The 14,964-nt window shown below is 38.3% G+C and overlaps 4 protein-coding genes across 4 annotated transcripts; 3 read left to right on the top strand and 1 right to left on the bottom strand.

The window, feature by feature from the left end:
- Positions 1-22: 22 nt before the first annotated feature.
- Positions 23-3,639, top strand: LOC9321035 (lysine--tRNA ligase, chloroplastic/mitochondrial). The gene is made up of 14 exons (XM_021032773.1): positions 23-333; positions 400-618; positions 750-861; positions 948-1,056; positions 1,152-1,209; positions 1,387-1,455; positions 1,540-1,647; positions 1,793-1,885; positions 1,983-2,087; positions 2,192-2,398; positions 2,471-2,565; positions 2,715-2,805; positions 2,948-3,124; positions 3,309-3,639. Exons 1-14 carry the CDS (start codon positions 58-60, stop codon positions 3,399-3,401), a joined length of 1,812 nt encoding a protein of 603 aa, XP_020888432.1. The 5' UTR covers positions 23-57; the 3' UTR covers positions 3,402-3,639.
- Positions 3,640-5,209: 1,570 nt separating this feature from the next.
- LOC110230000 lies at positions 5,210-6,658 on the top strand. The gene is made up of 2 exons (XM_021031451.1): positions 5,210-6,163; positions 6,341-6,658. Exons 1-2 carry the CDS (start codon positions 5,709-5,711, stop codon positions 6,396-6,398), a joined length of 513 nt encoding a protein of 170 aa, XP_020887110.1. The 5' UTR covers positions 5,210-5,708; the 3' UTR covers positions 6,399-6,658.
- Positions 6,659-6,739: 81 nt separating this feature from the next.
- On the bottom strand, positions 6,740-10,253 carry LOC110229998 (chaperonin 60 subunit beta 2, chloroplastic). The gene is made up of 15 exons (XM_021031450.1): positions 10,119-10,253; positions 9,684-9,887; positions 9,473-9,598; positions 9,258-9,395; positions 9,083-9,178; positions 8,749-8,991; positions 8,442-8,676; positions 8,153-8,322; positions 7,985-8,062; positions 7,822-7,893; positions 7,639-7,743; positions 7,463-7,555; positions 7,285-7,377; positions 7,070-7,193; positions 6,740-6,974 (listed from the first exon to the last, which is right to left on the bottom strand). Exons 2-15 carry the CDS (start codon positions 9,870-9,872, stop codon positions 6,961-6,963), a joined length of 1,776 nt encoding a protein of 591 aa, XP_020887109.1. The 5' UTR covers positions 9,873-9,887; positions 10,119-10,253; the 3' UTR covers positions 6,740-6,960.
- Positions 10,254-10,833: 580 nt separating this feature from the next.
- LOC9321034 lies at positions 10,834-14,773 on the top strand. Its single transcript, XM_021032429.1, has 9 exons — positions 10,834-11,239; positions 11,567-11,643; positions 11,744-11,891; positions 11,986-12,056; positions 12,147-12,713; positions 12,838-13,431; positions 13,520-13,732; positions 13,830-13,970; positions 14,058-14,773. The coding sequence occupies exons 1-9, from the start codon at positions 11,212-11,214 to the stop codon at positions 14,220-14,222; spliced, it is 2,004 nt and encodes a 667-aa protein (XP_020888088.1). The 5' UTR covers positions 10,834-11,211; the 3' UTR covers positions 14,223-14,773.
- The last annotated feature ends 191 nt before the right edge of the window (positions 14,774-14,964 follow it).

The following is a 14,964-nucleotide window of genomic DNA, read 5'->3' as shown; positions in this document are numbered from 1 at the left end:
TTCTTCTTCTTCCACCTATCCACAGCAAGCACGACTCGAGAAAACAGGGAGATAGAGATGGAGGCACTTAAGGTATGGAGTCTAACGGCCACGCCACTGAAACAATTACTCCGTTTATCTTCTTCTTCTACACGTCTCGCCACCACAATATATGGAAGAAGATCCTACCACTCATCACCTGCGCTCCGATGTGCCTCCGCAGCTTCTTCTTCTTCTTCTTCCAATGCCACGACGGCTGAAACTTCCAAACCATCCGGTCGCAACCGCCGGTCTGCGTCATCTTCAAATTCCACCTCTGATCGTGAAGCTATCCGCTCCATTCGCCTTAAAAAGGTTTGATTTTTACTTTCAAATATGTGAGCTTGGAATTGGGTGCTGATCAATGTTTTTGGTTCATAGGTTGAAGAATTGAGAGGTCAAGGTCTTGAGCCTTATGCTTATAAGTGGGAAAAAACTCACAGTGCAAATCAGCTTCAAGAGATTTATAAGCATTTAGCTAATGGTGAAGAATCAGACAATGAGATTGATCGTGTTTCTATAGCTGGTAGAGTCGTTGCTCGTAGAGCCTTTGGGAAACTTGCATTCTTGACTCTCAGGGATGACTCTGGAACTATTCAGGTATCAATCTTATTCTATTGTTTAGATCATTTGATGGCTTTGATTTCACTTCAGTAGTAGCTGGCTGTGACATTTCCTTATCGAAAAATTGTTTATTTTCCCTTTCTGTTTTCATCTCCTGATCTTTGCAGCTTTACTGTGAGAAGGGGAGGCTTTCAGATGATCAGTTTGAACAGTTGAAACAATTCATCGACATTGGTGATATTTTGGGTGCTAGTGGCTCGATGAAGAGGACTGAGAAAGGTGAACTTGAATAAGATGATTAAACTCGATGAAGAAGCATTTATTTTGGGTTTGTTTACTTACTGTTTGGTCTCTGAACTTTCCAGGGGAGCTTTCTATATGTGTGAATTCTTTTTCAATTCTCACAAAGTCTCTCCTTCCACTGCCAGACAAATATCATGGTCTAACTGATATTGATAAACGTTACCGCCAACGGTGAGCTGTCTTCTGTCTATGTAAAGCTGCGGTTCTAATTCTTAAAGAAAGCTCCTAAGTTTCATTTGTGTTCCACTTACTGTGGTTCTTACCAGGTATGTTGATATGATTGCTAATCCTGAAGTGGCTGATGTGTTCCGGAGAAGGGCAAAGGTAGGTTATCAAAACTTCAAACTCCCATTTGAGCATTTTGTTTCTTATGTGCATGATCCCTAAACAAAATGCTTGTTAGAGTTAGAGTTATATCTTTCAGTGACACTTATATAAGATTGTGAGAGTTATTTTTGATTCACAAATCAACAATGCTTTTCTTCTGTTTTGTTGTAGTAGATCGTTTCAGAGATACGCAAGACAGTTGAGTCTTTTGGATATTTGGAGGTTGAAACTCCAGTTCTTCAGGTTTGTGGCCACCTTCATTCTCAAACAGCCACTTAATATTGAAGTCTTCTATGGGAGTCGGTTTCATGAACTTGTGAAAACTAGGGAGCAGCTGGTGGAGCTGAAGCAAGACCTTTTGTAACGTTTCATAACTCACTTGGGAGGGATCTCTACCTGAGGATTGCAACTGAGCTTCACTTGAAGAGAATGCTGGTGAGAATCATCTTCTATTTTCATAATCTCTTGAAGTTTTTGCCGTTCTTCTTATCTTTCTTTTGGCTTTGAAATTACCTCTACCTTATATGTGTATTGAAAGGTAAATGTTTTTCTCTGAATAGAATTCAATTTGTTATCACAGGTTGGTGGGTTTGAGAAAGTGTATGAAATTGGTCGTATATTTAGAAACGAAGGCATTTCAACACGTCACAATCCTGAATTCACGACCATCGAGGTAGTTCAAGATATGCCTCTCCTCAATCATCTGCATCACTTGGGCTTCCATACTCTTTAATGGTTCCCTGATCTGTAACAGTTTTATCATTTTTTAGATGTATGAAGCTTATTCGGACTACCAGAGCATGATGGACATGGCAGAACTAATCGTCACTCAATGTTCAATGGCAGTTAATGGGAAGCTAACAATTGATTACCAGGTGAATATGCTCTGGCATCACAGCTAGTGTGTAGAGATAAACTTATCTGAATTCTATGTTGGTTGTGAAATTTTGAGAGATTGAGTTGTGATTGCTCTGTGCAGGGAACAGAGATCTGCCTTGAGCGGCCTTGGAGAAGAGAAACCATGCATAATCTCGTTAAAGAGATAACAGGAATCAATTTCAGTGAGCTGGGGGAAGATCTCGGAAATGCCAAAGACACAGTTCTGCTGGCACTCCAAGACGTGCTTGAGCCCAAGGACAAATCTGGAATTGGAGCTTGCTCTTCCCTAGGCCATCTTCTTAATGAGGTGAAGCTTCTTTGGTTGACACTTTATTATCATATCGGTGAATTTATGTGCTCAAATAATTCACATTTTCAGGTTTTCGAAGTTGTTGTAGAGCCAAAGCTTGTGCAGCCCACATTTGTCTTGGACTACCCAGTCGAAATCTCTCCTTTGGCCAAGCCACATCGCAGGTAAAGTTGTATCTAGAACTCTGTTTCCTAGCATTGACTCGATTTTTACCTTTTCCCCCAATACTGTCACCATCTTCTTGATCATACATCTTATGTTATGAAAACTTTTCCAAATGTAAATAGCGTTTTTTTAAAATTTTCTGCAACAGCAATGCAGCTTTGACTGAAAGATTTGAGCTGTTTATCTGTGGCCGTGAAATGGCAAACGCATTCTCTGAATTGACTGATCCCGTGGACCAGGTAATGGGATAATGAAACCTTCATTATTCCTGCAATTTTGTGTCTTCTTAAATAACATTCTACATAGTGAACGACCTGCTTCTTAGTGCTCTTTGTGTACACTGGATTATAAAACATTAGTGATTTGTTTAAAATATGGTAGAGGACGCGGTTGGAAGAGCAAGTAAGGCAGCATAACGCAAAGAGAGCGGAGGCTGCATCGGAATATGCTGAACCAAACGCAAAGAAAGATGATGATGATGATGAGTCATACGAGGTGACCCTTGACGAAGACTTTCTCACTGCCCTGGAATATGGAATGCCTCCGGCTTCGGGAATGGTACTTGTGTCTGTCTATTTTCTTTCTTCTATACAATTAGAGTAAAGAGTATAACATTAACTGTCATTATAAGAGACGTCATTGCTTTCTATAAAAATTAGTTAATTTTTGCACACTCAAGTCTATAACATGACCGGACTATGCTCAAGTACTTATATTGGTTTACTGTCATTGTTTCTCTTAGGGGCTTGGAATTGACAGGCTGGTGATGCTGTTGACAAACTCCGCGAGTATAAGAGACGTGATTGCTTTTCCTGTTCTGAAAGTTCAGCAGTAACTCTTAATCATGCCGAAAGTGGTAATGCATGTTGTAGCTTTTATAGCATTCTTGTGTATCTTTCTTTATTGGTGATTTCTCCAGCAGGAAGTTGGAGTAGGATGTGTAACAGACGTAGTTAGACAGCAAAACAAGAAAACATTATTTTATTCTTGATGAGTGCCTAACACAGACAGAACCAGATACAGATAGAGATTCTATACTACTACCACAAATAAAGTTGGATCATTCCATTTTATCCCATTCGGCATGTGGCTTTTGGGTCTAATTATGACCCTAATAATTAATCCTAATCAGAGGTACTTTTTTCTTCATGTTTGGTTATGAACTTATGATTCAATTCTTTGGGGAAAATAGCAATAGACGAAGATCGATCCTAAAGGATAGTTCAAATGCAATCACCGTTTGCAGTTAAGTCTCGGATCTAGGATGTTTCAAGCATGTAGACATATGTATTAGCCACACCACCACATGTTCAAGGTACTGAAGAAACTAACACTGATTCAGTTTTCTTGTAAAAAAAATAAGAAGCTTCACGCTCTCCTCCTCTCTCTAACTTTTGCTGATTTTCTAATTGATTCTGTGGGCGACACAACTTGATCTCCTGTTGTTTAGGTTAGGGACAAAGCTAACAACAAAAAGAACTATAAAGCATTACTTTCCCTTAAATGCTTCGAATGTTGTTTAAGAAAATTATACTATGATATTTGTTTTTTTTTTTCTTTAAGGTTGGAAAAGGACAAGCTAACGACAGATTTTAGAAACTTTAAACATTTTCTTATATGTACAAAAGACTTAATAGTCTTTTTTTTTTGGACTGGAAATAATGTTTGTGGGTTTCAGCTTTAGATGTCGATGAGGTAACTTGTGGAATGTATCCGACCAAATTCTAAATGATTGACGATGCATACACAATAATAAGCAAATCTCACACATGTGTGAGACAAGGTGTATGTCTTTTGAGTTTGATTGATCTCGAAATATTTATGTCAGAACTCAGAAGCATCCTATGTGGCATCATTATTGGCACACGCATTATATGCATTTACATACCTATGTGTATATGCATTTGAGATTTGCAGAAACTTGGTGGATCTAATAGATACATCAAACATAAAAGAAAATATACAGTATGTCAGTATTAGATCATATCTGGATTTGTCAACTGTACAAAATATATAGAAACTATTAATTTTTGATAAATATTTTCCTTCACGTGGAAACTTCGTGTGACTTATTCCATTAACATTAATCATTTAGATTTACCTTGAGTTATCCAATTAAATATTAAGATTTGCAAGAGTATTGCTCATACTCATACATATATGTTCTCTATACACAATGCATATTTCTAAATAAAAGGTAGTTTAATCCTATAATTAGATGATTTTCGAACTAAATTTGTAGGTTAATGGTTTGTACTTTGGTCGAAGTATATCATAACCGAGTTTAAACTTGGAAACATGTGTTAGTGGTAGACATAAAAGTAAAGCTTTTAGTGTATAATCAGAATTTGTTAAAGAAATTAACAAATGAACTTTAAAAAACTAGAAAATTTACAATTTAGTTACAGTAATGAACTAAAAAAAAAAAAATCAAAGTAGTATATAACAAAATATATATTTTCTAAAACAGAGTTAATCATAATGATAACCAAAAAAAAGATTATATTCTTCTCAATAATTATCTAACAGATAAAAAATATAAGAAAATAAAAAAATTTGATATCCGAACAACAAACAGAATCCAATATATAAGATTAAGCGAGGGAACAGTTACCTAATTAGTTAAAAAAAAAGACTTCACCTTTAGAGGCAGGCACTGAAAAAGCAAAATTCGAGGACTAGCTACTTTATCTTCTTCTCAGAGAAAAAAGCAAAAGCTTTATAAATTCTTAAAAACTTGGTCAGTCACTCTTTGTCTCTCACACAACACAACATTCATAAAAGTAAATGCCTTTTTTCTCAATTTCTTTTTATCTTTTATGGCCATGGCTGATTGTTCTCAATTGTGGAATCTGTTCTTTCTCAATTAGTATAATTAGCATTGCGTGGTCCCTGTACTTTTGTCTGCTTCCTCATCTGATCAACGCTTAATTTATGGTCTTTGGATTCTATCCAAGTGTGATATTATATATTGTGGTTATTAACTCTTCCTCGAAAACCCTTTGTTGCTCTTTTGTTTGTTTCAGAAATCGAACTCTTCTTTTGTTGCTCCAAGTTTCTTTTTTTTCCAATCTGGGCATATCAATGGGAACGAAAAGGTTGTAACTTTGTTAAGACAAAAAGAGGGAAAGTTTGGAATTTGATGATCGGGTGTTTTAAAGACCCAACATATGTTTTGATGAGGGTTTTGCTGTGTAAGATCCAGTGCCCTTCTTTCATCTGTTTCTGTAAGCCTTCTCCTCATATCTACTCATCTGGTTCTCTCAAATTGGCGAACACCCCTCCTCAAGTGTCTTCTTCGACTACGGTTGTTGATGATCATGATGATGATGATGATGCTCATGTAGAAGAAGAAGAAGAAGTTGTTGTTGATCATGTTGATGGTTTGCTGACTGAGGTTGTTAGAGAAGAAGATTGTGCTCTAAAGGAAAAAAAGGAAGAAGAGGAAAGAAGTCTTAGTAATGGGAAAATCTTGAAAAGCAGTCTCAAAAAGGAGGTTTTAGATTCAGCAGATGGTGGGAGAAAGGAGCAGAAGAAGGTACAGTGGGTGGATTTGATGGGTAAAGAACTTGCTGAGATCCGAGAATTCGAGTCTAGGTACTGTCTTCTATCGCTTTTTCGTCTTTCAATTGGTGAACCTGGTGACAATTGTTGCAGTCTCTTTGGTTTCTTGATATGAAATCTTTGATCAATCCAAGTTGTAAACCTTTCTCTAATGTTTGTTCTTGGTAATTAGTTGCTTGGCATTTGTCTGAATCCTTGTTGTATTTGCAGTGAAGAAGATGATGTCAGATATGATGGCGATCAAAGCTGTGTTTGTGTTATTCTGTGATCAATGCGGCTTAGTTTTACCCGAAGATATGGCAATGGTGCAAGGTGAAGAAGCTTGCTTGAGGATTGCCTCTGTTCAGCTTGTGGCTTTGGATTTAGAATCCATCTACATTGAGGTACATATAGAAGAATCTACATTTGCTCACCTGAGGTTATATGACGATTGTCGATTCAGTGTTTACGGTTTTAGAATTGTTAAAAGGATTGCTTTATATTACACTTGTTACTTTAACCAGTTAATGAAGTTCTTTCTTATTCAGATTCAAGAAGCTTTTAAATTTGAAGTCACTTTGTGCATTATATCCAAGTTCCCACAGCTTTAGCATATATATAAGATGGTGCTATTAAGAACACTGAAGATTTTAAAGATCACTGACAATTTATTCAAAACGAATTCAAATATTATTATTTCTAAATGAACACATTCTTCTCTGGTTCAAAAATCATTACACTTGCACATAAATTTGTTTGCAAGCTACAGGAATCCGTATCCCAGTGAGCTACTCTCGCTTCGGAATTTTTGCCTATCTCTCAGCTTTACGAGCAAACCCGGTCAGTCTATCTTAGTATCCATATCCTGAAACAAGACAGTCGAGAGATTCAGTGATGAAGAAACATGTTTTGTTTTGATGTCACTGTCCAGTTTTCATGAATCAGAATGTCTGGACTAACCTGAGTTGTCCATTGGGTTGCCGGCAGGAACTGGCTCTGGCTCCGGGATCTCAACAACCACACAGTCAGACATCAAGAACGTCTTTGCAACTGAGGCTGCATGTTCCAAGCAACATCTCACAACCTGAATAAAAAAATCCACTCACGTTCATTGGATCTTTTGTAAACAGATGGGATAGCAAAATAGAGTGAGGGAATGTATGTAAGAAACTGACCTTTGTTGGGTCGATGATGCCTGCAGCCATCAGATCTTCATACTTGCCGGTTGCAGCATTGTATCCAAATTTCACATTATCGTTAGCTAGCACCTGCAATGAATAAAAACAGCTTTTTAAGCAACTTACATAAATCAAGAGCTGAATAAGCATGGAGGTTTTTATGTTGTGTTATAACCTTCTCGCTGACAACACTTCCATTGACACCAGCATTCTTAGCTATCAATTTCAGAGGGTAACTCAGTGCTCTTTTAACAATTTCCGCTCCAACCTACAGACGGGAAATAGTTGAAAAATGCAGTAAGAGCAAAGCAATTTGCAAAAATCTCCAAAAGTCTTGATTTTGCCAATTACCTTTTCTTCATCATTTTCAAGGGTATCCTTGATGGCATCGACCTTGGATGCAAGCCGAAGTAGAGTGCAACCACCACCAACGACAATACCTTCCTCAACAGCAGCCTGAAACTCAATGAGGTCATATAATTAAGATATACATACACTCCTCTATAACCCCATCAGCTGGATAAAGAAAATCACCTTTGTAGCATTAAGCGCATCTTCCACTCTCAGCTTCTTTTCTTTGAGCTCTGTCTCAGTTTGAGCTCCAACCTTTAACCAAGATGTAAGAACGTTAATTAGTACCACTTAACTTATTCTTCTGTCATACAAACCCAAGAAAGCCCCTGTGATTACTATTTACCTGAATTACAGCAACTCCACCAGAGAGTTTCGCGATTCTCTCATTTAATTTCTCCTTCTCGTAATCTTGCTCCGCTTGCTGCAAAACCACAGTTGTGTTAGCATAAAACAAGCTTTATCAAAAAAGTAGCTAAAACTGACTCTTATGCGGTTTGACTCAAACATATACCTCAATAAGATTCCTAATCTGTACAACACGCTTGTTTACTGCTTCCTGTGTGGTACCATCACCCACAATTGTTGTCATTTCCTTTGTCAGGACAACCTTAGAAGCGTTACCCAGAACCTCTTTTCCAGCTTTGTCAAGAGACAGACCAACTTCCTCTCTAATCACAGTTCCTGCACACACAAACAAAATCAACACGACAAGATTTTAACAACAAAATGATTCAAAATCAGGAGGGCACATTGATTGATACCCACATATAGGTTTGTGTTATAAAAAAATCATGACCTACCTCCAGTTAGAATGGCGATATCGTCAAGGTATTGGCTCTTGCGCTCTCCAAATCCAGGAGCTTTGAGAGCTGCAATCTTCAATGTGCCTCTAAGCTTGTTAACAACAAGAGTAGCTAAGGCTTCTTGTTCAATATCTTCTGCAATTATTAGGATTGGGTATCCGCCTCTAATGGCATCCTCGAGAACACCAACAAGATCTCTTGCATTGGTAATTTTTTTGTCAACAAGAAGTAACTGCAAAGTAAAAAACTTGTCAGGCTATCTGCAACAGTATCTTATTGGTGGCTCCGAACCAAGAAAATGTACCTTGCAATTGTCGTACTCGACAGACATTTTCTCACTATCTGTCACAAAGTATGGGGAGATATAACCACGGTCAAATTGCATTCCTTCCACAACGTACAGGTTGTTCTCAGCGCTTTTACCCTCCTCAAGGGTCACCACACCCTTCCTCCCCACTTTGCTCATTGCTTCAGCAATCATACTTCCAACTTCATGGTTATTACCCGCACTAACAGCAGCCACATCAGCGAGTTCACTGTCTTCAACCTATAGTTCCAATGACATAACCATTAGACCCTCTTGCTATAAAATTTAGAAACATTAATAAGGAGGAGGTTTTAGCAAACTAGTTACTTACCTCCTTAGACATTAGTTTCAGCTCGTTAACCAAAGCCTTAGCTGTCTTCTCAATGCCCCTAGTGATCAATACAGGGTTTGCACCTGCAGCCACCACCTAAAATATCCAAATTTAAGACTAGTGTACTGTTCTTTTGAGTTTTCATCAGAGAAAGCTGAAAGAAGAATGTACCAACCTTGACACCCTCGGCAATAAAACCTTGAGCAAGAACAACAGAAGTTGTTGTACCGTCACCAGCCAAGTCATTGGTCTTTGCAGCTGCTTGCCTTACAAGCTTTGCACCAATGTTCTCAACAGGGTCCTCCAACTCGACCTAAGCAGAAGAAAAACTTGAGCTTGCAGAAGTACTTAAACGAAACCAGAAATGCCAAACAGAAAATAAATTCATACCTCCCTAGCAACAGTAACACCATCATTAACAATCCTTGGGGATCCATATTTGCTCTCAAGGACAACATTTCTCCCTTTTGGTCCAAGTGTGACACCAACAAGGTCCGCGAGCTTGTTAACACCAGTCTAATAACAAAGGAGTAATCAGTAAACAGAAAGAAACAAATCCTATTCACTTCTACTGCGGAGAAACAATTTCATTAATTCTCACTTGAAGTTTCCTAATGGTAGTGCCATCCTTGTTGAAATGCAACTCCTTGGCTGCACATACAATGGCAGGACGGGATCTTCTTAGGCACACATTATGTCTCCTTCCAAAGGAGCTTGAAGAAGACAACTTGATAGCATTGGGAGCAAGCAAGGAACCAAGGGAAGACGTGGCAGTGAATGTCGATGCCATTTTTCACTAGTCACACTGAAAAATCAATCCAACAGTCACATAAACATTTACAACGAAAGATTCACCAAACGTTACTAACCAATTAAAACCGGCAACAAAATCAAATAAACACAGATGAAAAAGAGGACGCAATTTCAAAATACTCAAAAGCTACAATTAAACTAAGAACCCAAAATCTCCGGGAACACGAAAACGAGGTAAGATACTATTTTCTCAGCTAATAGTTAATGGAAAAGTGGCACTCACCGGACGGCGGAACGACGGAGAAGCGGAGAGGATGGCGCCGGAGAGGTTTAATCCGGATAAGGAAGAAGAAGTAGGTTTTATATTTATCTACTGGTTTCTCCACTGAGGAAATTGCTACTAGTTGCTTCTGATTATTTTTTTTCTGAATATAAAGGCGAAATGAGGCCTTATTAGCTCTTGAAACTTCGAGCTAATCTTAACCGTTGGATGTACTCCTGCATTGTTTTCTCATTAGAACACTCTAGAACGTCGGATGGGTTACCGGATCCTGGGTTTATATCCGGGTCGAGTTCTGGTTCGGCCTTGTTTGGTCATTAGGGCCTGTTTATAAATTCTTGATCAAATAGGCCCATTAAATACTCTGGGTTATAATTATTGTTTTTTTTTAAGCTGAGGTAAGTATTTTTCTTCTTCCTTTAAGGTAAAGTATATTACTATTATTTGTTCAGTAGCTGTTCTTGGTAAGTTCCTCTAAAAAAAATATTTAACCTTTTTATCTTAATGATTTACTTTTAGGTTTTAAATGCTCAAAACAAAAAGTTGAATATTTGCTTTTAAATTTGACCAATTTTACTTTTGAATTACATTTTGGTAAGATTTTTATCTATTTTATTACAAGATTACCAAATTTTTTAAAAATGGAAAAATATATCATCCTGAATAGATATTTTCGTGGAAAATTAACCAAAACCACACGGTCTATAATAGTCTTTATAACAAAAGAGGAAATATCTTAAGGTGGAAGAAATAAAATAAAAGAAAAAAAGAGAGAGGTGAGGTGGTTGATTCGTGGATCTATTTGAATCAGAGGGAGAGGCAGAGAGACAAAACCCTTTTTTTCCTCTTCCCCGAAGCAAAACCCTTTCTTCTCCTTCTTGGCGGCTGCGGCCATTTTCTTCTTCTTCTTCTTCTTCTTCTTCTTCTCTCTTCTATCTCTTAAACCCTAGATTCGATCTGGGTTTTTCCTGATTCCGTTTAGGGTTTCACTATCTTCTTTTTTTTTTACTTCTTCTTCTCCCTATCTTTCTTTTTGGTCGCATCCCCTTTTATCCGAGAAGGATCTATCCAATCTTTGTTTGTCGAATCTCGTCTCATGGCTACCGTTGCTCCTCCTGCTGATCGTATCCTTTCTTTATGTTTCTCGATCTGTGTTTTTTATTTCTCGATCTCTTCTTTTCTCGCTTTGTTTCTGTTGGATCTTGAATCCAGTGAGTGACGTGATTGAGTTTTCTTCAGATTTATTTGATATCACCTAGATTTAGTTTCGGGTTTCTCAATATATTTCTCGATTGTTAGGTTTCTATATTGATTAAAATCGATTCTTTTGTGGCGGGTATGATTGATTTGATAAATTTTCTGGGTTAAAGATTTGTGCTTTCCACTGTTCTAATGGTTAATTCTACGTTCGCACACAAAGGTCTTTGCTTCCTTGACTCACCTGTTTGTAGAAGCTGCAGATCTGTTGCAGAAACTATCCTTGGACTCGCAAGCAAAAGCTTCAGAGATCCCTGAGCCTAACAAGAAGGTGATTTGCAGATTTAATTTTGGTTTTCTGTTGCTCGCAACTTTTGCTTCTTCCACTTTTTTTTAACAAGAACAGTTCTTTTGTTATGTGTCTTGTGCAGACTGCCGTCTATCAATATGGAGGCGTGGATGTTCATGGTCAAGTTCCTTCTTATGATCGATCTTTGACACCAATGATTCCCAGTGATGCCGCTGACCCTTCAGTTTGCTATGTTCCTACTCCCTACAATCCCTACCAGTATTACAATGGTAGCTTCATCCTCAAATCATCTACAATCTAGAAACATTATTTCACTATATTGTCACCAATGATTAACAAGTTTCTCGCTTTGTAACTTTCCAGCATATGGGAGTGGTCAAGATTGGACTGACTACGCAGCTTACACCAATCCTGAGGGTGTTGACATGAATTCTGTAAGTGTGTGCTGACTAGTTAGTTCTCATGGTGCCTTTCATCTTCTTTACATTTTCTTTCTCTGCTTAACAGGTTCAATATTTTTACAGGGAATTTATGGAGAGAATGGAACTGTTGTGTATCCTCAGGGTTATGGGTATGCAACATATCCTTACTCGCCAGCGACAAGCCCTGCTCCACAGCTTGGCGGGGAAGGGCAGTTGTATGGTGCTCAGCAGTATCAGTATCCTAGCTATTTTCCAAACAGTGGACCGTATGCTTCATCTGTGGCTACTCCTAACCAGGCGGATCTCTCTGCAAACAAAGCTGCTGGTGTGAAGACACTAACTGCGGATAGCAATAATGTTGCTTCTGCTACTGGTATCACAAAAGGAAGCAATGGATCAGCTCCAGTGAAACCAACTAACCAGACTACACTTAACACCTCAAGTAATTTGTATGGTATTGGTGCTCCAGGAGGTGGTTTCGCTGCTGGTTATCAGGAGCCTAGGTATGGCTATGATGGGTATTATGCTCCTGTGCCGTGGCATGATGGCTCTAAGTACTCAGATGTGCAGAGACCTGTTTCTGGTAGTGGAGTTGCATCCTCCTATTCTAAGTCTAGCACTGTACCTTCATCAAGGAATCAAAACTACCGCTCTAATTCTCATTACACGGTATGGTGTCTTTCTATGCTTCTTTTTGCTAATGAACACGATTTTCTGCTTTATTGGCATATACATTGTCGCTCAAATTTTCCAATATTGTCAACTGACCTCAATCAATTTTTTTTCTTTGCAGAGTATGCACCAGCCTGCATCAGTGACGGGCTATGGTACAGCTCAGGGATACTACAACAGGATGTATCAAAACAAGTTGTATGGTCAGTATGGTAGTACAGGGAGATCTGCTTTGGGTTATGGTTCTTCTGGGTATGATTCAAGAACCAATGGAAGAGGATGGGTGGCCACAGACAACAAATACAGAAGCTGGGGAAGGGGTAACAGTTACTATTACGGAAATGAGAACAATGTAGATGGTTTGAATGAACTTAACAGGGGACCTAGAGCTAAAGGCACAAAGAACCAGAAGGGAAATCTAGAAGATAGCTTAGAGGTTAAGGAGCAGACTGGAGAATCAAATGTAACCGAGGTTGGGGAGGCGGATAACACATGTGTTGTTCCTGACAGAGAACAGTACAATAAAGAAGATTTCCCCGTGGATTATGCAAATGCCATGTTCTTTATCATCAAGTCGTACAGTGAAGATGATGTGCATAAGAGCATTAAATATAATGTTTGGGCTAGCACACCAAATGGAAACAAGAAGCTTGCTGCAGCATACCAGGAAGCTCAGCAGAAAGCTGGGGGCTGTCCCATCTTTCTCTTTTTCTCGGTGTGTATATAATCCTGAAACTAAAAGCTGTGCTCTTTTAACTTTGCTTTATGATATTGTTCTTTATACTCCAATTTTTGTCTTTCAGGTCAATGCAAGTGGACAATTTGTTGGTCTTGCTGAAATGACAGGACCAGTTGATTTCAACACAAATGTGGAGTACTGGCAGCAAGATAAGTGGACTGGCTCTTTCCCCCTCAAGTGGCATATTGTGAAGGATGTTCCAAACAGTTTGCTGAAACATATTACCCTTGAGAACAATGAGAACAAACCTGTTACCAACAGCAGAGACACACAAGAGGTAGATATTGTTGACATATCTTGTAGGCTGGTTTTACTGATTTTCCCCTGAGTGTTTTTGTTTTTTGTGCCTAAGTTTTCTTTTTGGATCATGTTAGGTTAAGTTGGAACAAGGACTGAAGATTGTGAAAATTTTCAAGGAGCATAGCAGTAAGACTTGCATTTTGGATGATTTCTCATTCTACGAGGTTCGACAGAAGACTATCTTGGAGAAGAAAGCCAAGCAAACACAGAAACAGGCAAGAACTAGAAAAAAAAATTCAGAAATCGTTTCATTCAGTATGTATATATAACTTGAGTGTTTCTAATGCATTATATCTTAACAGGTCAGCGAAGAGAAGATGACCGATGAAAAAAAAGAATCTGCAACTGCGGATTCAGCGAGCAAGGAATCTCCTTCAGCTGTTCAAACTTCCAGTGATGTCAAGGTTGCTGAGAATGGGTCGGTTGCTAAACCAGTTACAGGCGATGTGGTGGCAAATGGTTGCTAGCTTAGAGGATGGGTCGCTCACGGCATGAGCATAAAACGGACAAGAGACGAAGATATGAACAATCCTGTTTACAGTTTCTCTTGAGAAGAAGACAGCCGTGAGCCTTGAAGCATGGAAGGAGCTTTAGTACCTGAGACGGATCCGTTTCTTTGCCCTTAGAAGTTTTAAATCCCAGCTATTTTTTTTTCAATCATTTCTTGTTTTCATTTTTCCTTTTCTTTAAAATCGCAGTGTCGTTACAAGTTTATTTTGGTTTATTTTTTTCTTTTCAAGTTTCATTTTCTGTTGATTCTACCCTGTAAGAAATTAGTGGGAAGAATTAGAGAAAAGGAGATAAAAGCAGGGTGGGATTTTGTTTTTCAATTTCTGTTGGATTTATAGGCAGAGTTTTTTCAGTTTTCCTTTCATTTGTTTCTTGTTTTGGTTTCAGACTTGACTCTGTTGAGTCCTTTAGAATCTAAGATGGTCTTTTGCCTCTCTCTGTCCTGTTTTTGTTTGTGTCATTCTCCAAACTTATCTGAATCAATCCATGTTTAAGATTTTCAAAATAAGGAGATAAGTATTGTTGATTTTTTGGGTAACTAAACAAACCGGTTTTGATCTCATAATCAAGTTGTTGTCACTTGTCACCACACCAATAATTGTCAAAGATGACGAGAACCTAACTTTAGTCGGCACTCTTCATTTCAATGTCGGTCGTTTTGAGTTTTGATCTATGAAGCCAAAAATTGCTGATGTGGTA

Source organism: Arabidopsis lyrata (assembly GCF_000004255.2).
Source record: "Arabidopsis lyrata subsp. lyrata unplaced genomic scaffold ARALYscaffold_3, whole genome shotgun sequence".
In the NCBI taxonomy this organism is placed as follows: Eukaryota; Viridiplantae; Streptophyta; class Magnoliopsida; order Brassicales; family Brassicaceae; genus Arabidopsis; species Arabidopsis lyrata.
The sequence above is the reverse complement of the archived record's forward strand: the minus strand, read 5'-3'. Positions and strand labels throughout refer to the sequence as shown.